Source organism: Microtus ochrogaster, chromosome 7, assembly GCF_000317375.1.
Source record: "Microtus ochrogaster isolate Prairie Vole_2 chromosome 7, MicOch1.0, whole genome shotgun sequence".
In the NCBI taxonomy this organism is placed as follows: domain Eukaryota; kingdom Metazoa; phylum Chordata; class Mammalia; order Rodentia; family Cricetidae; genus Microtus; species Microtus ochrogaster.
In genome coordinates this window covers 62,981,240-63,003,103 of record NC_022014.1, presented here as the reverse complement: position 1 = coordinate 63,003,103, position 21,864 = coordinate 62,981,240, and the positions used below count along the sequence as shown (strand labels likewise).

Below are 21,864 nucleotides of genomic sequence, written 5' to 3'. Positions count from 1 at the left end.
AGAGTTTAGGAATTTGAGGGAAGTATGACAGCATAATGAGATCTGGTCAAAAAGTAAAACAAACAACCCAAATCTACAGTATCTTGGCATATTTATGAATGATTTTAAAAATTGAAAAGTGGGGGCTGGAGAGATGGCTCAACACTTAAGAGCACTGGTTGTTCTTCCAGAGGTCCTGAGTTCAATTTCCAGCAACCACATGGTGTTTCACAACCATCTATAATGAGATCTTCTGCCCTCTTCTGGCGTGCAGGCACACATGCAGATAGAACACTGTATACAAAATAAATAAATAAATCTTTAAAAATTGGAAAATGAAAACCTCACACCTAATTAACACTTGTACATTTAGAATGGCTATGCATGTGTATTTTTTAAAATTAACTTCCTTTTATATCAGTATATGTGTGTAGACAGATGTGTGACACAGTGTGCATGTGGAGATCAGAGCGTAACTGTAGGGAGTTAGTTCCCTCCTGCCTTTGTGGGATCTGGGATGGAATTCAGGTCATCAGGCAAGCATGCTTAGCTGCTGAACCATCCTTCTGTTCTCTGAGTGTGCATATTTCTATTTTAAACCAATAGATTTATTTGTAGTGTATTTGCAAATATGCTACAGTATGTTGCAATTTAGAGGATTTTCCTTTGGAAACATTCATTCTATTTGTATTGATTGACCAGCAACAATTTTAATTTTAGTTCAGTAGGAACCATTGCTAACTAACTTTGTGTGTTTGTTTCTGGTTTTGATAGGATTTTCACAACATGGCATGATTGGTGTGACTCAGCCACGAAAAGTTGCTGCCATATCAGTTGCTCAGAGGGTTGCTGAAGAAATGAAATGCACCTTAGGCTCTAAAGTAGGGTACCAAGTTCGTTTTGATGATTGCAGCTCCAAGGTACAATAGTTTTACTGGTATACATTTAAAGTACTACAAACTTACACCCCTAACTCTTATGTTTGTCTTTTTTTTTTTTTTTTTTTTTTGGTTTTTCAAGACAGGGTTTTTCTGTGGTTTTGGAGCCTGTCCTGGAACTAGCTCTTGTAGACCAGGCTGGTCTCGAACTCACAGAGATCCGCCTGCCTCTGCCTCCCGAGTGCTGGGATTAAAGGCGTGTGCCACCACCGACTGGCTTATGTTTGTTTTTTGGTGATCTCGTGTATGCACTTGTGTGTGGTGGTCAATGGATAACTTTTAAGTGTTGCCCCTCAAGTGCCATGTGTATATGTGTGTTGTTTGTTTTTCACTCACGGTCTCCCCAAGTAGGCTACCTCCTTCATGAAAGCTAGCTTCTTCAAATAAAAAATAGGTAAACCTTCAGAGTAGGGATGGAGTAGGGTGATGTATGGTGTGGGGAGATAACTCAGTTGGTAAGGGACCTGAGTTCAGTCCTCAGAATTCACAAAAGTAAGGTATTTTTGTTTTGTTATGTTTTTTGACTTTTTATGCATGTAAGTATTTTGCCTGTCTGTGTGGTATATGTGCACCATGTACATGCCTGGTGCCTGAGGAGTCCAGAAGAGGGCACCAGGTACCTGCAACTAGAATTACAGATGGGATGGGTCTACCTTACAGGTGCTGGCAACTGAATCCCGCTTCTCTGAGAAAAAGCAGCAAGTGTTCTTAACTCCTAAGGCATCTCTCCGGGCCCTAGAATTAATTTTTGTTGCGTATGGTTAAAGCTTTATCTCTTAGGTACCCAGTACCCTCTTTTCTCCTTCCTCAGCTAATGTATCCATTATCAAATGAAAGTAATGTTTATTTTTCTTAAGATACTTTTTTTAAAATCATAAGTTATTTGCATTTAAGAATTATACCTTAAAAATCTATTTTATGTGTATAGTTGTTTTTGTCTGCATGTATGTCCGTGTGCTACATGCATGCCTGATACCTGAGAAGGGCAGAAGAGGGCATTAGATTCCCTAGAATTGAAATGAATAGATGATTGTGAGTTGCTGTGTAGGTGCAGGGAACCAAATTAGGCTCCTCTGCAAGAACAGCACTGTTACCCACCAGACCATCTCTTCAAACCTAGTATTGGTGGCTTTCATATTTAACCCATTTTTTTGTAGTACTAAAGTGTACATAAGATGAACTTTGCCATTTTAACCATCTTAAGTGTATAATTCAGTAGCATCAGGTACAGTCACAGTTTACAATGTTGTTTAACTATCACTGCTATTTTCAGAACTTTTTTATAATCTCAAACAGAAACTGCTTTCAGCCCCTGTGGCTCTCACCTCTATGAACATGCCTAGTCAAAGTATCTAAGTGACATAACACAGTATTTACTTTGTACCTCTTATCACACTTAGCTGTTTTCAGAGTCTATTCATTATCTTAGTTTATTTTTTATTACTATGATAAAATGTTAACCAAAACTGACTTGGGGAGGAAAGAGTTCACTTGGCTTACAGGTTACAGACCATCATTTAGGGAAACCAAGGCAGGAATCTAGATGCAGCAATAGACATAGAGGCCATGGAGTGCTGTTGACTGACTTGTTTTCAATGGCTTGCTCAGTTTGCTTTATCATAGAACCTTCTACAACCATATGTCCCAGGATGGCACTGATCTTTGGAGACAGTTTCTCAGTTGAGGTTCCCTCCTCTCAGGTGACTGACTATAGTTTATGTCAAGTTGACAAAGACTAGCCAGCTTATTCCATACTGGGTCTTGATGTTCTTGAATCAGTGGAAAACTTGTCAACTTAATTAACCAAGTCAGCAAAGTTTTTTTTTAGTTTGTTTGCCATGCTGGGGATAGAACCTAGGGCCTTGTGCATGCTAGAAAATGCATGCACTTCCACTAAAGTATCCCCCGTATCTTGTCTGTAAGAATTTATCTTTCCACAATCCACAGACATCTTTGTGTCTCCTTATTGGTGACTTGCTTTATCTCAGGACACTCCTTAGTTCCTGTTTATTTTGGTGGTGTCTTTTATAGTTAACCATCCTTGTTAAATAGCTTTATTTTTCTTTTAAGGTGGTGGTTTGATCTGTGCATTTGGGGATGGGGAATTAGTTGAATCTTAGTGAAGTTTTGTGATGCTACAAGTTGCTGTACTCTGCTTTCAAACATTAGGAAACAGCAATCAAATACATGACTGATGGGTGTTTACTCAAACATATTTTGGGAGATCCAAATCTTAACAAATTCAGTGTCATTATTTTGGATGAAGCTCATGAAAGAACTTTGACTACAGTGAGTATTTCAATTTTTTTTATATATATAATAAGTGTGGCTGGGCGATGGTGGCGCACACCTTTAATCCCAGCACTTGGGAGGCAGAGGCAGGCGGATCTCTGTGAGTTCGAGACCAGCCTGGTCTACAAAGCGAGATCCAGGACAGGCTCCAAAGCCACAGAGAAACCCTGTCTCGAAAAACCAAAAAAAAAAAAAAAAGTGTGTAGGGCAGTGGTGGTTCACACCTTTAATCCCAGCACTTGGACAGGAGGCAGAAGCAGGCAAATCTCTGTGAGTTCGAGACCAGCCTGGTGTGCAGAGCGAGTTCTAGGATAGGCTGCAAAGCTACACAGAGAAACCCTGTCTTGAAAAAATAAAAAAACAAAAAATAGGTCATTTGTTTGGGGTAACTTTTTACTGTATCAAGAATTGCCTCCTCTTACATTTTATTCTGTTGAAATAGAAATTCTTTGGTTATAATAGCAATCTATTTTAAATAGGTTGGGATTGGGCATGATGGTCGATGACTTTAATCCTAGCACTCAGGAGGCAGAGGTAAGCAGATTTCTTAAGAGTTTGAGGCCAGCCTAGTCTACAGAGGAGTTCCAGACCACCCCATGCTACATAGTGAGACCCTTTTCAACAAACAAAAATAAAATAAAATAGGTTAGCTGGGCTAGGGATGTAGCTCAGTTGGCAGAGTGCTGGCCTAGTATGTACAAAGCCCTGGGTTGATCTTCAACACTGCTTAAAAATCCCAGCACTCTTGAAGTGGAAGTAGGAGGATTCGAAATTCAGGGTCATCCCAGACTATATATCTAGTTCTACACCAGCCCTGGGCTACTTGAAACTCTGTCTCAAAACATAAATATTTCTTATACTCGGGAGACAGAGGCAGGCAGGTTCCTGTTTTACTTAGTAAGTTCTAAGCCAACCAGAGCTTCACAGTGAGACCCGGTTTCAAAAATAAATAAATAGAAATGAACAAATAAGTAAAATAATAAAATGCTAGCATTTGTGGCTTACTAGATTTTTCTTTCAGGATATCTTATTTGGTTTACTGAAGAAGCTGTTTCAGGATAAGTCTCCTAACAGGAAAGAACATTTAAAGGTGGTGGTGATGTCAGCAACTATGGAGCTAGCGAAACTCTCTGCATTCTTTGGAAACTGCCCCATATTTGATATACCTGGAAGACTCTATCCAGTCAGAGAGAAATTCTGCAATTTGATTGGCCCACGAGACAGAGAAAATACTGCATATATTCAAGCGGTATTACTTAGCAATCTTTTTGTGTCTTTTGTGTATGTGATTTTACTTGGGCAATTTATCTTATTTTTACAAATTTCATTTATTGTCGGGTGTGTATGATGTCTTGTAGGGGTCATGCATATGGTGGTCAGATGACAACTCTGAGGTTGTTGTCTCCATCTACCTTTGTGTGGGTTGTAGAGATTAAACTAAGGTAGGTCATCAAGCTTGCGTGGCAAGCACCTAGCTTACTGAGCCATTGTGCCTTCATGAATGCTAGGACTTTGGGGAGCTCATTTTTTGTTTTGTTTTGTGGATCAAGAAGATATGGTAGTGAATGAGTATTTTATACCAACATATGATTATTATATTTTTGCTTTTTTTCTTTAGATTGTGAAAGTGACCATGGATATTCATTTGAATGAAATGGCTGGAGACATTTTAGTTTTTCTGACTGGTGAGCATTCTCTACTCGGTTTAATAATATCTAGTTTTTAAGCCAGGTATAGTGGTGCATGGTACTAACCTCAGGACTCTGGAGACAGAGGCAGAATGATTGCTGCAACTTCAAAGATAGATCAGACTACATACAAGACTAGCTTTGAGCTATATGATAAGACCCCATTCAAAAACAAAGAGGGACAACAACAAACAAAAGCCCCTCAATTTTTCAATAAATAAGTAAGTAAATGAAATGATTTTGTGGATTTTGAGACAAGGTCTTTCTTTATATATTGCCCAGACCACTCTGGGGAGCAGGCACACATCACTGCACCTAGTTGATGTCTTTCTTTTGGAAGCAGGACATATGACACTGGAGTGGACAAACTGCCCCTTCTCCTAGGACATTTGGACTTCTTTCTCAGCTGTTGCCTTACCTGTTTATGATTCTCAGCTAGATAATAGGTAGACAGAACGCTAGGCTCACTAATAAAACATATGAACTACACCACCCTTTCATAGATATTAGCTCTGGAAAGTGTTTTTTTTGGGGGGGGGTAGAGGGAGGGAAGTTTACTATAGACAGAGCTCTAATTTGACTAAGTAATCCTGGTTCTGAATAATTAATTCTTTTATTCAGACATCTCAACTGTCATTCCTTGAAATGGTGAGATAACACAATGTAGTTATGATATAGATTCCATGTATTACAAGCTTGTAGCAGATTTGAGGTGTCAAAAATAGAGCAGTTACTAAGAATAATTTAACTTTTTAACTAGCTGCATCCTAACAGAAATAAGTTATTTCATTGCTAATGGCTTACTCTGCCAGTACTAATGTCTGAAGTGAGACTTTTAAAACTGTATCTTCACTGTTTGAAAGTTAAGTTCAAGTTTTTGCAATGTACCTGAATTCAGTAATTTCCTGGACTAGTTTCTCCTGTGTGTATTTCAGTCTTCCTGAAACTCTGTATTAACAGCCTGAGGGCTTGAAGATGATTAACACTTTTGCTTCTTTAGAAATCAGAAACATACTTCTGCTTGAATTTTGTTGTTGAGGTTGGGCATACCTTACATGAAAAAAAAAGTGATATAGCACAACCTTAAGCTAATTTTAAACTGGACTTTAAAAAGATCTTTAAAATTTGCAGTTCAGGCCTTGTGGTGGTGGTACATTCCTTTAATCCCAGCACTCTGGAGGCAGAGGCAGGTGGATCTCTGTGAGTTCGAGACGAGCCTGGTCTACAAGAGCTAGTTCCAGGACAGGCTCCAAAAAAATTGCAGTTCAGTTCCTGAAGTGCTTCCTTCTCATTCCAGGTCAGTTTGAAATAGAGAAGAGTTGTGAACTGCTTTTTCAGATGGCTGAGTCTGTCGATTACGATTATGATGTTCAAGACACCACGCTAGATGGCTTATTGATACTGCCGTGTTATGGGTCAATGACAACAGGTAATTCCTTACTAGGAAAGAAAATATGAAGACTTTTTAAAAACTATTTAGTTTTTTTATTTATGTGTTTCTGTGTGTGTCCGTGTATATGAGTACATGCTTGTGGGAGCCAGCTGGGCCAGAAGAGAGCATTGCATACCTAGCGCTATATTTACAGGCAGGAGTGTGTTGCTTGATAGGGGTACTGGGCGCCAGACTCTGGTCCCCTGAAAGAGTAGCAAGAGCTCTTGACCACTGAACTCTCTCTCCATCCCCTTTTAAAATGTTTTTCATTAATTACTGTATATATACAAAACATATATAGATCTCTAATATTTGGGTCAAAAAATTTCACAAACTGATCTCGGTTTTGTAACTTCCAGGTCTTAACCCAAATCATGAAGTAAAATATTAAGAGAACCATGATCCCTTGAGAGAACTGATTTTGTTCTCTCACGGTAGCTTTCAAGAACCTTGGATCTCCTCAGTATTTTAAGAGTGAATTTTGTGGTCTCCCAACAGAACAAAGTTCCTTTTGGGTATTTTTTCAAATGAGGACTATAGTCTCTCAATACTTAGTCTGCCATTGCTGCAAAATTGATAGAAATCTTAGGTGTCCTGGTATGTCTTACAGTAAACAGAGTGGATTTTTATTCTCTATTAAGTAGCCATATATTGGCCACTTTTCAAGAATGGTCATGTATTTGGTGTGTGTGTGTATGTTCAAAGAGGATATGCAAACTTTTATTTGGCTATAATAAATATTGTTGAATGAAACCTAGAATTTTTTCTGTGAAACTTCTTTTATTATTGGAGTTAACTTATAAAACTTAAAGGTGTGCTGTGGCTGAAGAAAGATGGCCCAGCAGTGAAGAGCACTGACTGCTTTTCCAGAGGACCCTAGTTAAGTACCTGGCACCATATGTTGGCTCACAACCATATGTAGCTTCAGTTCTAGAGGATTGAAGCCTGCTTCTGGCCTCCTTGTGCACCACACACATGAGGTACACAAACATATATGTATGCAAAACATCCATGCACATAAAAAAATAGAAACAATTTTTTAAAATCCCTCCTCCAGCAAATCTTGCTGCTACAGAATTCAGTTATTATATATTTTTGAATGAAATACATCAACCATCCAAACAGATTTGACCTAAAGTACATCTGTATGGTTTAAAGAATGTTTAAATTAAGAACTTTAACTTCAACAGTACCTGATTCGCTTCAGCAAGTATTTCTGTTTTATTCTACTTACATTTTTTTATGTCGATGGTATCATGTTTTATGATTGCTTTGCTCTACAACTGACATTTTATTCTTGCCTCATTACCCGGAAAGAGGTCTCTCACTGAATTTGAAGTGCAACCTTTTGGGTAGCTTGGCTGGCAAGCTCTGGAGGTCCACTTATCTCCACCCCTCAATGCTGCAATTACAAGCACATGTGACCATGCCTGGCTTCTTAATGTGGGTTCTGAGGATTTGAACTCAGGTCTGCATGCTTTTGCAGCAAGAGTTCTTATTTTAATAGCCACATTTATCTATTTCCCCTTTTAGGTTTGCTTATGAAATCCTTGGCATATCAAGGTCATCAAAGTATCCCATGAGAAACAATTTTTAAAAAAAAAAAAAAAAAGCTAAAAATTACATTAGTAGTTGACCATAGAACAGGTGTTATTTTGGAAATATTTTGTGATAGTAGACTCTTGATCATAGATTAAATAGTGATCTCCGTTTTACATCATAAAGACAATTATTTTTCTTTTCATTTTTTTGAGGGGAGGGGAGTTTGAAACAAGGTTTCTTTGTGTAGCCCTGGCTATCCTGGGGCTTGCTCTATAGACCAGACTTGTCTGGAAATTCCCAACTCAAGCCAAAGCCAAGTCTCAAGGACAGATAACAAAATTAATTCAACTTCTTTTTTTTTTTTTTTTTTTGCTTTTTCGAGACAGGGTTTCTCTGTGGCTTTGGAGCCTGTCCTGGAACTAGCTCTGTAGACCAGGCTGGTCTCGAACTCACAGAGATCCACCTGCCTCTGCCTCCCGAGTGCTGGGATTAAAGGCGTGCGCCACCATCGCCCGGCCTAATTCAACTTCTGTAGACCAACTTAGATGTTACAAGATTCTGTCTGATTGTGGACCATTGGGTGTAATATACAAACTCAACAACTTGTTTTTGGTTTTGTTTTGTTTTTTTGAGACAAGGTTTCTCTGTAAACCATTTGTAAACCAGGCTGGCCTTGAATTTATAGATCTGCCCACTTGTGCCTCCTGAGTGCTGCTATTGGAGGTGTGCAGCACCACCCAGTCTAAAGGCAATCATCCTCCCACCACCGCCGGACAGCATTTCTCTGTTCAACAGCTCTGGCTGTCCTAGAACTCACTCTGTAGACCACACTGATCTTGAACTCACAGAGATCCACCTACCTCTGCCTCGAACGCTGGGATTAAAGGTATGCTCCACCGTTGCTTAAGAGCAATTATTAAGGTTCTCATTGTTTTCTGGACTTTGAAACTTTGTAACTAAAAATTTTAGAAACTATGGTAAAAAGCCCAGTGTGGTAATGTATGTCTCACCCCCGTGACCACTCTTTTTCTGGGGCTGTTGCTCTTCTTCCCCAGCTTTGTTTCCCTCACTGAAATGAGACTGCTTCTTAAGGTTTCAGTTTTAACTTGCCGTTTTCTTAACCGTTTCTGTTTGGGAGACATGTCAGACTTACTTTGCGCTTTCGTGACTGACTCTTGAGAGCCTTTTCTACTTCTCTCTTGCTCCTGAGCTGTAAGCCTCTTGGGTTTCTAAGTCAGCTTTCTGACTTGTGCATTTATCAACCTAGATCTTTCAATCCAAGTAAATGCCAACTTATAGAGGTGATCTTTCTTTTTTAATAGTGGCACTTTTAAAAAAATATATATTTAATTTTTATGTGCATTGGGGTTTTGCCATTGGTTTCAGGTTCCCTAAAACTGGAGTTATAGACGGGTGTGAGCTGCCATGTGGGTGCTGAGAATTGAACCTAGGTTCTTTGGAAGAGTAGCCAATGCTCCTAACCGCTGAGCCGTTTCTCCAGCCCCTGTTCTTTTAGCTGATCATTTCTTTCTTTTTTAACCATTGCTACAGTTGTATGTGTGTGTGTTTTGAGTTGTCCCTGTGGTCTACTAATTCATTTTCCCTGATTTAATTTGCCACTGAGTTCAGTGGTAAATATACTCTTTGAGAGTATACTTCTGGTTTCACTATGACTACAAGCTGTGTTCATCATTATTTCTTGAGTCTATGCAATTTTTTTCTATCTATCTACATGATGAAGTTGTATGAGTAAACTCTCATTGGATGTTTTAGTTTGTTTTTTCCTTTGAGTACTATCATGTGTAAGTTCTTATGATCCATTATGAACATAATTATAGTAGCTTGTAATAGTACAAAGAGGCATTCAGGTGGAATTGCTGCAGTACTGATTAATGTGCTAACTTAGCTATCCCTGCTTCATTTATCATTCTTATTTTGCTTTTATTTTGTTGGTGTTTTGCTTGTATGTATGTGTGAGGGTGTTGGATCCTGGAGTTACAGACAGTGGTGAGCTGCCATGCGGTGCTGGGAAATGAACTCAGGTTCTCTGGAAGAGCAGCCAGTGCTCTTAACTGCTGAGCTATCTCTCCAGTTTCTAAAAATAACTTTTTGAGATATAATTTACAAATGATAAATAAATAAGACATGTAATATTATTTTAAAGCTATGGTTCATTGAATTTTGGCATTTTGTCTACTTATGTAATCACAAGTATGATAAGCACCCCAATGTACTCTTTGTCTTCAGATTCAGTGCTTCATTTCAAGGAAATTCTCTTGAATTTTGTCTTTGAATGCAGTTTCTGCCCCTTTTGTTGGCATCTCTATTTCTTTAGCACAAGTCATCCTCCTGTTGCATAGTCTCTGTCTTTCAACTGTTTGTAGTTTCTTTCTAGTTTGATATGTTTTTAGATGTATTTTTGTAATTATTTAAGATTTCCTCATGTCAGGAGGTTGATTTTCATGTGTTGTTTATAATGCTCAAGGCAGGGTAGGGAGTGAAAATTTGGATTGCTTATTTAAAAAAAAAAAAACTAGTTAAAAAAAAAAGAGAAAAGAATTCTCAAGGGGGCTGGAGAGATGGCTCAGAGGTTAAGAGCGCTGACTTTCCTTCCAGAGGTCCTGAGTTCAATTCCCAGCAACCACATGGTGACTCACAACCATCTGTAATGAGATCTGGTGCCCTCTTCTGGCATGTAGGCACACATGCAGACAGAATATTGTATATATAATAAATAAATAAATCTTTAAAAAAAAAGAATGCTCAAGGCATTTCTTTGATGCATCAGATGACTTCTCAGGGTGGGCAGAGTTTGAACTTGGAAATATTGCATTCCACAGTCGTCCTACTCTTTCCTTCTTGATTGGCAGTTGTTGAGGTTTCACTACATTGAATTGTATTCCTTTTATCCACATAGACTCTATGCCTACACAAGTATATTTCTGCTTTGGGCTCTTTTGGTAAGAGCATTTAGACAGGGAATTCCATGATGAGAATTCTGTTTTCATTAGTTTTTATCACATCTGTCACAGAAGCTTTATATCAGTAAGAGTGTTAAATGGTCCTTAAAAACATATCTTAATTCTGGGCTCTGTGGTTAAGAGCACTGACTGCTCTTCCAGAGGACCTGGGTTCAATTCCCAGCAACCACATGGAAGCTTACAACTGTCTGTAACTCCAGTTGCAGAGGATCTGACACCTTCACACAGACACATGCAAGCAAAACACCAGTGCACATAAAACAAATAAATATTTAAAAATACATCTTTATTTCTTGGTAGGATTTGGAATGTTTCTTTCTCTGCCAGTTTTTCTCCCTGATTATTATAGTCCCTTATCAGGTGCTGGGTTACTAAGGGCTAAGGTGTGTCTGACTAGTCCATGATTAGGAAAGTTGGGGATTAAAGGCAATCATAATTGCTGTGTCTTAATGAAACTGTTACACAACCTATTTATAATAATAAACAAAAAGTTGAAAGGAATATGAAAAACAAATGCAAATTAAGATTTTTTTCTTCTTGGCATGTGGTCCTGGTGTACAACTTTAATCTCAGCACTCAACGGTGAAGTGAAAAGGCAGACCTCTGAGTCCAAGGCCAGCCTGGTCTTCAGAGCAAGTTCAAGGACAGCCAGGGCTACACAAAACAAAACAAAACAAAACCCTATCTCAAAAAACAAACAAACAAAATTTTCTTCTTGTCCCAATAGTTGTGCTCCTGTTCTTGATTTTGGATCTCATTGACATAGATGATCCATCCATGCAGCTCTTTTAGGGGAAAATATTTATTACTGGTGTTATACTCTAAGACCAGAGACACAAGCATGGATGTACAGTATGCATTGCTATCCCACCCCTACTAGTAATGAGTGTGGCCTTACTTCTTTGGAGAGGTAGACATTGGTAGGCAGACATATCCCAAAAGTAAAAACTATTTAACTGATCAATATTTTTTCTTTTTCTGAGACAGGGTTTCTCTGTGTAGCCTTGACTGTCCTGGAACTTGCCCTGTAGACAAGGCTGATCTCAGACTCAGAGATCCACCTGACTCTGCCTCCCGAGTGCTGGGATTAAAGTTACCCATTGCCCTGCTAGCTGATCAATCTTTAAGGATGACAGAGATCCTTAGTTTGGAATCTGGATTGGCTTCAGGAAGTTTGAATATGTATGTATGTATGTCCTTGGTTTTTAATAGGTAAATTCATACTTTTATACATGTCTTTACATGGAGCTATAACCTAGATAAAGGACATAGCTTTAAGTGATCTTTTTGTAATAGTAGCAGTATATAATTCCATATTTTATTTTAAGAAAATCTGTAAAGATTTATATTTAATTGTATGTAGGTAGGTGGGTCTGTGCATGTGATCAGGTACCTTTGGAGGCAGGAGGGCTTCAGATCCTCTGGAACTGCAGTTAAAGGTTGTTGTGAGCCAACAGATGCGGTGCTGGGATTCAAACTTGGGTCCATAGGACGAGCAGTAAGTTCTTTTAAGCTCTGAGACATCTTTCCAGTCTGGATTTAAAAATCTTAAAAGTGAAACATTAAGAAATAGTTTTTGTTATTTTAGCTTATATTCTAGTTTATTTAAGAGGTGGTAAGCTAGATGTAGTGGAACACACCTTTAATTCCAGCACTCGGGGCAGAGGCAAGCAAATCTCTAAATTGGAGGTGAGCCTGGTTTATGAAGAGGGTGCCAGGATAGCAGGATAGCCAGGACTACATAGTAAAGAAAAAGAAAGAAAAGGTGATAAAAATACAACTTCTAATGAAAAGAAATGATTTCTTTTAAAGATTGGTGTTGACAAGAGCATGTCTTAAACTAGTATTTTTTTTTCTCTGTGTATATTTTAGATCAACAGAGGAGAATATTTTTGCCACCTCCACCTGGAATTAGAAAGTGTGTCATATCCACCAATATTTCTGCAACATCTTTGACAATAGATGGGATCAGGTACAACTTTTTTTTTTTTTTTTTTTTTTTTTGGTTTTTTGAGACAGGGTTTCTCTGTGGCTTTGGAGCCTGTCCTGGAATTAGCTCTGTAGACCAGGCTGGTCTCGAACTCACAGAGATCCGCCTGCCTCTGCCTCCCGAGTGCTGGGATTAAAGGCGTGCGCCACCATCACCCGGCCAGGTACAACTTTTTAAAAAAATTATTTGTGTATATGTATGCTTGTGGAGGTCAGGACAATTTGAGGGAATTGGTTTTTGCCTTCTACCATTTAGGTGTTGGAGATTGCATTCAGGTGGCCAGACTTACATACAAGTGCCTTTTTCCACTGAGCTGTCTTGCTGGCCCAGGTTTAAAACTGTTGAAAATTCTCTAAAAGTGAAGGAAACCGTTTAGTTCACATAAATCATTACAGAGTTTGCAAACCTGTGTTTTTTACTAATTCCTTTCTCACCTATTTCTTAGTATTTTATTTCCTTACTTTTTTCTTTTATTTTGTCTTTGTTTGTTTGTTTGTTTTCTCTGTAGCTTTGGAGCCTGTCCTGGAACTAGCTCTGTAGAATAGGCTGGCCATGAACTCACAAAGATTCGCCTACCTCTGCCTCCTGAGTGCTAGAATTAAAGGTTTCCACCACTCGACTTTTTCTTTTTTAAAATTTTATTTGTATGTACATATACACAGAGGTCTGAAGGCATTGGGTGTCCTCCTCTCTCATTCTCCACTGTATTCCTTTTGAGGCAGGGTTTTTCAATGAACCTAGAGGTCCTGTTTTTTATCTAGGCTGGCAGGTAGCAAGCCCCATCAATTCTGTCTTTCCCTGCTCTGTTAGGGAAAGTGCCTGGACTGTGCCTGGCTTGCTACATGGGTGCTGTGATTAGAATGCCCATGATTGTATAGCCACTGCTCTTAACTGCTGCTAAGCCATCTCTTCAACCTCTTTTTAATGTTCTTAACTTATTCTCACCTTTCTTGTTTTTGTTTTTCTTTAAAGAATATCACTGTGTAAACCTGGCTGTCTTGGAACTCACTATGTAGATCAGGCTGATTTCAAACTCCAGAGATCTTCCTGCCTTTGCCTCCCAGGTGCTGTGACTAAAGGTATGTGCCACCACACCTAGCTCACCTTCCATATTTTATAATTACTGATTGCTTTGAGTGAGAAGTGGAGTAGGAAATACACTCTGAATTGTGTAATCTTTTTAATTAATTACTTGTTAAATTGAAGCCTTTTCTTCCTAAATACAAGATTATTTATAGTGCTTCATAGGTTTTAGCCAGCTGCTTCTCTAGCTGCCATTATCAAACCTTAGATGGTTTGATACACCTTTTTGTCCCCAGCCCAATTTGGTAGTTTTATCTGGAAGGAGTGTTTCTTTCACTTCCTTGTGGAGTTGAATTATGGTGCAAGTTCCTATTGCTTTTGGATGTACTCAATAATGCGGTTAGATTTTGAGTAAAATTAGTAGAGAATCACCTGGAAAGTTCAATTTCATAGTCATAGCTAATGTGAAATTCTTCAGGCTTCTAAGCTATATCCCTTTCTGATACTTTATCTATTTTATATCTTTCACTAAGTCATACTGCCTGCCACACAACGGCTAGGTCACAGTCTCTAAGACTCAAATTATATTTCTTCTGGGTGAATGAGTAAAGAGAAATTACATTTCTTCTACTTAAAAAAAACAAATAACGATTATGGGCTGGATAGTTAGCTCGGCAATTAAGCATGCTGTTCTTCCAGAGCACACAGGCTCAGTTCCTAACTCCCACATGGCAACTCACAACCGTCTGTGACTCCAGTTCCATGGGATACAGTGCCCCTTTCTGGCCTCTGCAGGCCTCAGGCACATATGTGGTATACAGACATGCCCGCAGGTAAAACATGTACGTGTAGACACACACACACACACACACACACACACACAAACAGAGAGAGAGAGAGAGAGGGGCGCATGAACACATGTGCACATCAGAAAGAGACAGATTTAAAAGAGCACTTGTTGTACTCGCAGGGGACCTGGTTTTGGTTCCCAGCATCCATGGCTACTCAAAACTGTATGGACCTCCAGTTCCAGAGGTTCTGATGCCATCTTCTGTCTTCTGTGGACAGTGCCTTCATATGGTATACATTTATACAAAGAGGCAAAACAAATAACACTCAGGAGGCAGAGACAGACGGATCTCTGTGAGTTCAAGGCCAGCCTAGTCTACAGATTGAGTTCTGGGACAGCCAAGGCTACATAGAGAAACCCTGTCTCGAAAAACAAATTTTAAAAAAGTAAATAAGAATAAAAATAATGATTTCTTATCCAGGTATGTTGGATTGTAGTGTATCTGTAATTCCAGCACTCAGGCAACAGAGGCCGGGAGATCTTGAGTTTGAGGCCATCTTAAGGTACACATAGTGACTACAGAGTCAGCTTTGGCCATACAGTAAAATCTTGTATCAAAAATAAAATACAAATAGATACTTAAAATTAAAAAAAAAATAGCGATTTCTCTAAAGGGTTAGAGCAGTAGAGTACATTGACTTCTGTAATTGTATATTTCCTGTTGTTTAGTAAAATGATAGACTTGGTGCTATTCCTAACTTTTTACCCAACTTGTTATACAATGGCTTAAAACGGGATGCTAAAGAATAGATTTTGAATTGTTACAACAGTTCAGAGCTCAGTGTGAACCCTGTTTTAATAAATTTAAAAATGGAAAAAAAATTAAATTTCATACATTTATAGTTTTGTTTAAGTACTACCTCTATCTAGTTCCCAAATATTGTTCACTCAAAATAAAACCCCATGTCTATTAAGCAGGTACTTTACCACTGAGCCATCTTGCTGGCTCTGAATCTGTTAGGGTTTTTTTTAAATGATTTTTTTTTATGTGTATGGGTTTTTTGCCTGTATTTATGTCTGTACATCAGATGCATGTAGTGTGTGTCTGTGGAGGCCAGAAGGCTGTAGGATCCTCTTGGACTAGAGTTACAAGTGGTTATGAGCCACCGTGTGAGTTTATCTATAAGAGAAACTACTGAGCTATCTCTCTAGTCTCCATTCTGTAAGGTTTTAATGAACAATTTGGTGAATTTTTACTTTCTTGGTTTTTGTTATTACTTCTGGTATGAATAGTGATCTACAAATGTTTGTATATTTTTTTGGTACCTTTGTATCTGTACTTAGGAATGGAATTGCTAGATCACATGGTAATTCTATTTTAGCTTTCTGAAGAATTGCCAAAATGTTTCCCTCATTGGCTTTACCACCATTAGTTTGTGAAGACTTTACTTTGTCATCAACTATGTATGATGATGGTTCCATTTCTTGACTTTCAAATTTTTTGTTTTCTTTCTTTTTTTAACATTCATTTATATTATTTAACACACTCTGTGTATGTTTGTGTGTGTGTGTGTGCGCACGCTTGTGTGTGTTGGTTTTTGCCTTGTACCATCCTGGTTCCAAAGATTGAACTCAGGTCATCAGGATTGTTGGCATGTGCCTTTACTATCTCCAAATCATCTCACCAAGTTGAATCCCAATTTTTATATTTAACATAAATAGTGCGGTAACTGTGGTAGAAAAGGAGACCCTGAAGTGGTTAAAATGGACAAGTTTTGGGGCTGGAGAGATAGCCTAGAGGTGAAGAGCACTGGCTACACTTCCAGAGGGCTTAGGTGTGATTCCCAGCACCTATTTGGTGGCTCCCAACTGTCTGTAACTCCATTTCTAGGAGATCTACTGGTAGCCCTCTTCTTGCCTTTGTGGGCAACAAACATGCATGTGGTGCACAGTAATTCACATGGGAAAACACCTATACACATAAATTAAAGTAAGAATTAATGCATCTCCCCTTATTTCTAGATATTTAACTTGCTTTTATTCTCTTAGATATGTAGTGGATGGAGGCTTTGTGAAGCAGTTGAATCACAACCCCAGATTAGGGTTGGACATCCTGGAGGTGGTTCCTATTTCAAAGTAAGTCTCTTTATCAAGCTTTTAAATTCAAAGAACAACTAGCTGATTAAAGTATTTCTACTTGTTTGAATATTGGAAGTAAATTACTTGGCAAACCCACAAAACATTTGGGGACTATTTTTTTTTTTTTTTTTTTTTTTTTTTTTGTTTTTTTTTGTAGATTTGAAGCATTACAGGGAACTGGCCGAGCAGGCAGGACTGCCTCAGGAAAATGCTTTCGGATTTATAGTAAAGATTTTTGGAACCAGTGTATGCCTGATCATGTGATCCCAGAGATTAAGAGAACTAGTTTGACATCTGTAGTTCTGACATTAAAGTGCCTTGCCATCCATGATGTCATAAGGTATGTGGGCAACCTCGAAAGCCATGTGGCTAGAGTGGAAGAAGCCTGGTTATGTCTCAGAAATCAGTTTCACTTTTTGACTAATGTGTTCCTGGGAATTGAGACTATTTCCAGGGTTTGTTCTCTTGTTGGTTGCTATTAAACTAAACCAAAGATATTAATTTACCTAAAACAGAACTCCGTATTTTAGCCATTTTAAAGTGAGCAGTTCAAATTATTGTTAGTAGATTCACATGTTACATGATCATTACCACTGTCAGATATCGGAACATTTTCATCAGCCTCAAATTATTGTAATTTAAGATTGAGGAATCTAGAAGTAAACAGTGTTAAACTAATACTTGCTTTCAAGTTTTTTGATTTTTTTTGTTTTTGTTTTTTTGTTTTTCGAGACAGGGTTTCTCTGTAGCTTTGGAGCCTGTCCTGGAACTAGCTCTGTGGACCAGGCTGACCTCAAACTCACAGGGATTCACCTGCCTCTGCCTTCTGAGTGCTGGGATTAAAGGCATGCGCCACCACCACCTGGCCTAATTTAGTTGTTTTCAAATAAGACTACAGTTGTTTTGTTTTTTCTCCTTGAGACAGGGTCTCATTATACATCCCTGTCTGGGCTGGAACATACTATATAGATCAGGCTGGCCTTGAACTCAGTGATCTACCTGATTGTGACTTCTAACTATTGATATTATAGGTGTGCACTGCCATATCTGGCTTAAAACAAGAGATTTTCTAATTAAGAATGTAGAGGAGAACATGTAAATTTTAACTTTATTAATAAATTATGCCAATGAGAAATAAATAACAAGCCATTGAAAGAATAAACGACCAAACAGGAAACTTTCATGTAAATCTAGATTTAAAAACAGTGTCTTGAAATATTCTCATTTAGGAAGAGAAGACTCTGAAAACAACTGCCCAGTAAGCTTGGTGTTAATTCCTAGCATACTCTCAAAGAACTAGAGTACCACATTAGAAAAATAGGAATGACTAGGCATTGGTCCATTTTAAATGACTTAATACTGTCTACATTGCTACTACTCTTTTGCTTTTTTTCTTTAGATTTTTATTTTATGTATATGGATGTTTTGCTTGCATACAAATCTGTGCACCACTTGCATGCTTTGTGTCCACAGATGTCAGGATATGTTAGAGCCTGTGTGTAGTAAGGAGGCTGCTTGTTTGTCCTGGCCACTTAGCCCTGACATAATCACACAGAAACTATGTTAATTGAAGCACTGCTTGGCCCATTAGCTCTAGCTTCTTATTGGCTAACTCTGATATCTTAATTTAACCCATTTCTATTAATCTGTGTATTGCCATGTGGCTGTGGCTTAACTAAAGTTTCATCTGGCTCCGGCAGGGCTACATGGTGTCTCTCTCACTCCTCCTTTGTCCCAGTATTCCAGTTAGTTTTTCCTGCCTAGCTCTGCTCCCCTATAGCTCTGCTATAGGACCAAAGCAGTTCCTTTATTAATTAACCAATCATATTCACAGCATACAGAAGAGAATCCCACATCCACCTCCCTTTTTCTGTAAATAAAAAGGAAGGTTTTAAGTTTAACATAGTAAAATTACATATAACAAAATAGGAATCAAGTAAGAATTATAGTTATAATATTTATATCTACTTTATCTTGTATCATAACTAAGGAAAACTCTATTATTACTAGCTACTTTTCAACTCCATCGAAGACTCCAGAAGGATATAATATTACCTAAGTAAACAGGAAGTGCATTGTAAGCAACTTCCAAAACTCTAGAATTGACAGAGACATCTTGCTGCCCAGACAGTCACCCAAAGTTCTTCTGTACCATTGGGGCATCCATCTTCCGCCTACAGGCCCATAGCAGCTGGCAGACTTTTCCATGAAGCAGGATATTTATGGAACTGGAGTTACAGGTGATTGTGAGCCACCATGTTGGTTTTGGGAACCAAACATGGGCCTCTGCAAGAGCAACTCATACTCTTAATGTCTGAGCCATCTTTCCAGATCCCATTGATGTTTTTTGAGACAGGATCTCATGTCTTTCAGGCTGGCTTTAAACTTGCTATATAATGTGGTAGGATTATAGGCATGTACTATCAGAGCACATACTGTAATCCTAGTACTAGGAGAGCTAAGGTAGAAAGACTGCTGGGAGGCCATAGCCAGTGTGGAATACACAGCAGGACTCTATCTTGAGTAAGACCAAAAAGGAAAGAAAAAGAAGAAAGAAACCAGGTGTAAGCCTGGTGTGGTAGCACTTTATCACCAGAGCCATTTTCTTGTAATTAAAATAAGAGGTTTGGGAGACCAGGCATGGTGGTGCACACCTTTAATTTTACCTCTTTGAAGGCAGAAGCAGGTAGGTCTCTTTGAAATCAAAGCTAGCACTGAGTTACTATTAGATAACTTGAAATTTTCTGCCATTTTCAGTTATTTTTTCCTCTTTATTTAGATTGTGTGTGTGCACACGCACATATGTGTGCATGGGGAGTTCAGAAGACAACTTGGAGGAGTCAGTTCTCTTCCATCACGGAATCTTGCAGATAGAGCTCATATTGTCAGGCTTGATGAAAAGCGCCAACTCAACTGATCCATCTTGTTGACACTGTTCTCTATTTTGTAACCATTTTGTAAACTGTCATGACCTGTAGAAGAGAAAGTGATTGCCTACGAAGTTCAAGTCCAGAATCATGATTAAGTAGTGGCACACCCTTTACTCCCAACACTCAGGAGGCAGAGGCAGGCAGATCTCTGTAAGTTCTACAAGAGCTAGTTCCAGGACAGGCTCCAAAGCAACAGAGAAACCCTGTCTCAAAAAAAGATAAAGAGAAAAGATGGGAGTATTCCAGCCAAGGAGAATGAGGTATGTTTTGAATGAGAGGAATGTGATTCCAGAAAAGCAAAATTTTCCTCTTTTTGAATGCTGACCATAGTGCTAGAATGTTTTCAGGGAGAGGAGGACTTGAGAAACGGAGGCAGGGCATGGTAAAGCACACCTCCAACCCCAGCACTTGGGAGGCAGAGACGGTGCTATGTTTGTGAGTTTGAGACCAGCTTGGTTGAGTTCAGGACAACTAGGACTATGTAAAAAGATACCTTGTCCACAAAACAAAATGAAAGAAAATGAAGTGGATAAGTAAGACCTTTTAAGGAAATTTCTATCAAGTGTGTATTAAATCCTGCTGTGAATAATCTTGACTTTTTTCCTATCTCATTTAAACACACAGGTTTCCATATTTGGACCCGCCTAATGAGAGACTTATTTTGGAAGCACTTAAACAGCTTTATCAGTGTGATGCTATCGACAGGTATATAATATAATATAAACATATTGTTAGTCTTATTTTGTTTGTAGCTATGTAGTAGTCCATTCTGACCTTGAATATAATCCTCATGCCTCAACTTCTCAAGTACTAGAATTACAGGCGTGAGTTTTTGTGCCTGGCTTTTGATTTGTTATTTAAAAAAAGGTTCTAAGTCTTTCTTCAGAAATAGAAAGGAATTTTTTTCAATGTGAATGAATTGTTTTACATGATATTAAAATCTGTCCTTAGTCTTTATCACAGTTCTCAAACACTGAACTGTAAAGACATTTTCCTGTAGCTAGAAATGGAAGTGTGTGCCTGTATCTGGGAGCCTGAGGCTGTAGTATGGCATTTGAAACCAGCCTTGAGAGGCTCTGCCTAAAAAAACCAAAACCAAAAAAACAAACAAATAAAACCTCCAAAACTCTGTAAACAAGGAGAAGAAATGAAAGTTTATTTTAAAAAGCCAAACTAAGCCGGGCAGTGGTGATGCACATCTTTAATGCCAGCACTCAGGAGGCAGAGGCAGGTGGATTTCTGTGAGTTCGAGACCAGCCTGGTCTACAAGAGCTGGTTCTAGGACAGGCTCCAAAGCTACAGAGAAACCCAGTCTCGAAAAACCAATAAATAAATAAATAGCCAAACAAAATCACTTTTTAAATGTGATTTTAGTTAACAAGTAATTTTGGTTTTTTTTGTTTGTTTGATTTTGTTTTTTGTTTTTCAAGACAGGGTTTCTCTGTATTAGAGACTGTCATAGAACTAGCTCTTGTAGACCAGGTTGGTCTCAAACTCACAGAGATCTGCCTGCCTCTGCCTCCTGAACTCTGGGATTAAAGGCCTGTGTCACCATTGCCCTGCTGTTTGGATTATTTTTACTCCAACCTTCTTCATCTCAGCCTCACCCCCTCAACTTCCTCTCCTCTTTACATCTCCTTTCCCTTCATCAATGTTGTGATATTTTGTCTTGTGACTAATTGCTTTTAACCAGGGGTTTATGTGTGACTATGAATTTGAAACTACTCATTTGAGAAGATGGCCTGATCTATGGATACACAGTTGAAGACGATGACCGTCTCTCATCAGGATATACAGGAGCCCATAGTCCATGAATCGGGACTATGTTCTCTTAAGGTCCTCCTTGTCTATGTTTACCTAATGATATGCCTAGCCTTGTTCAGATACAGCCCAGGAAACATCATTCCTCTGAAATTGGTATAGAAGGTTGTGCAATGCCAGAATAGAATGTTACATAGACTTCCTCTGTATTGTCAACACTTTATGTCTTTATGTCCTCCTTCCATAATATTCCTGACCCATAGAGTAGGTCAAATACTTGCCATGTTTAAAGCTTAGCATTCAAATGGAACTTATTTTCAGCACTTGAGAAGCCAAAAGGCTCAGATCATATATATATATGTTTGTATGTATATATACA

General features: G+C 38.5%; 1 protein-coding gene across 1 annotated transcript in view; it reads left to right on the top strand.

Annotated features, from left to right (window-relative positions):
• Dhx40 (DEAH-box helicase 40) overlaps positions 1-21,864 on the top strand; it is a 47,069-nt gene that overhangs the window by 2,989 nt on the left and 22,216 nt on the right. The window contains exons 3-11 of the mRNA XM_005350469.3: positions 754-899; positions 3,087-3,206; positions 4,231-4,458; positions 4,828-4,894; positions 6,195-6,326; positions 12,725-12,824; positions 16,705-16,791; positions 16,952-17,134; positions 20,349-20,429. Of these exons, the coding sequence (XP_005350526.1) occupies positions 754-899; positions 3,087-3,206; positions 4,231-4,458; positions 4,828-4,894; positions 6,195-6,326; positions 12,725-12,824; positions 16,705-16,791; positions 16,952-17,134; positions 20,349-20,429 (1,144 nt within the window). The remainder of the gene's footprint in view (positions 1-753; positions 900-3,086; positions 3,207-4,230; positions 4,459-4,827; positions 4,895-6,194; positions 6,327-12,724; positions 12,825-16,704; positions 16,792-16,951; positions 17,135-20,348; positions 20,430-21,864) is intronic.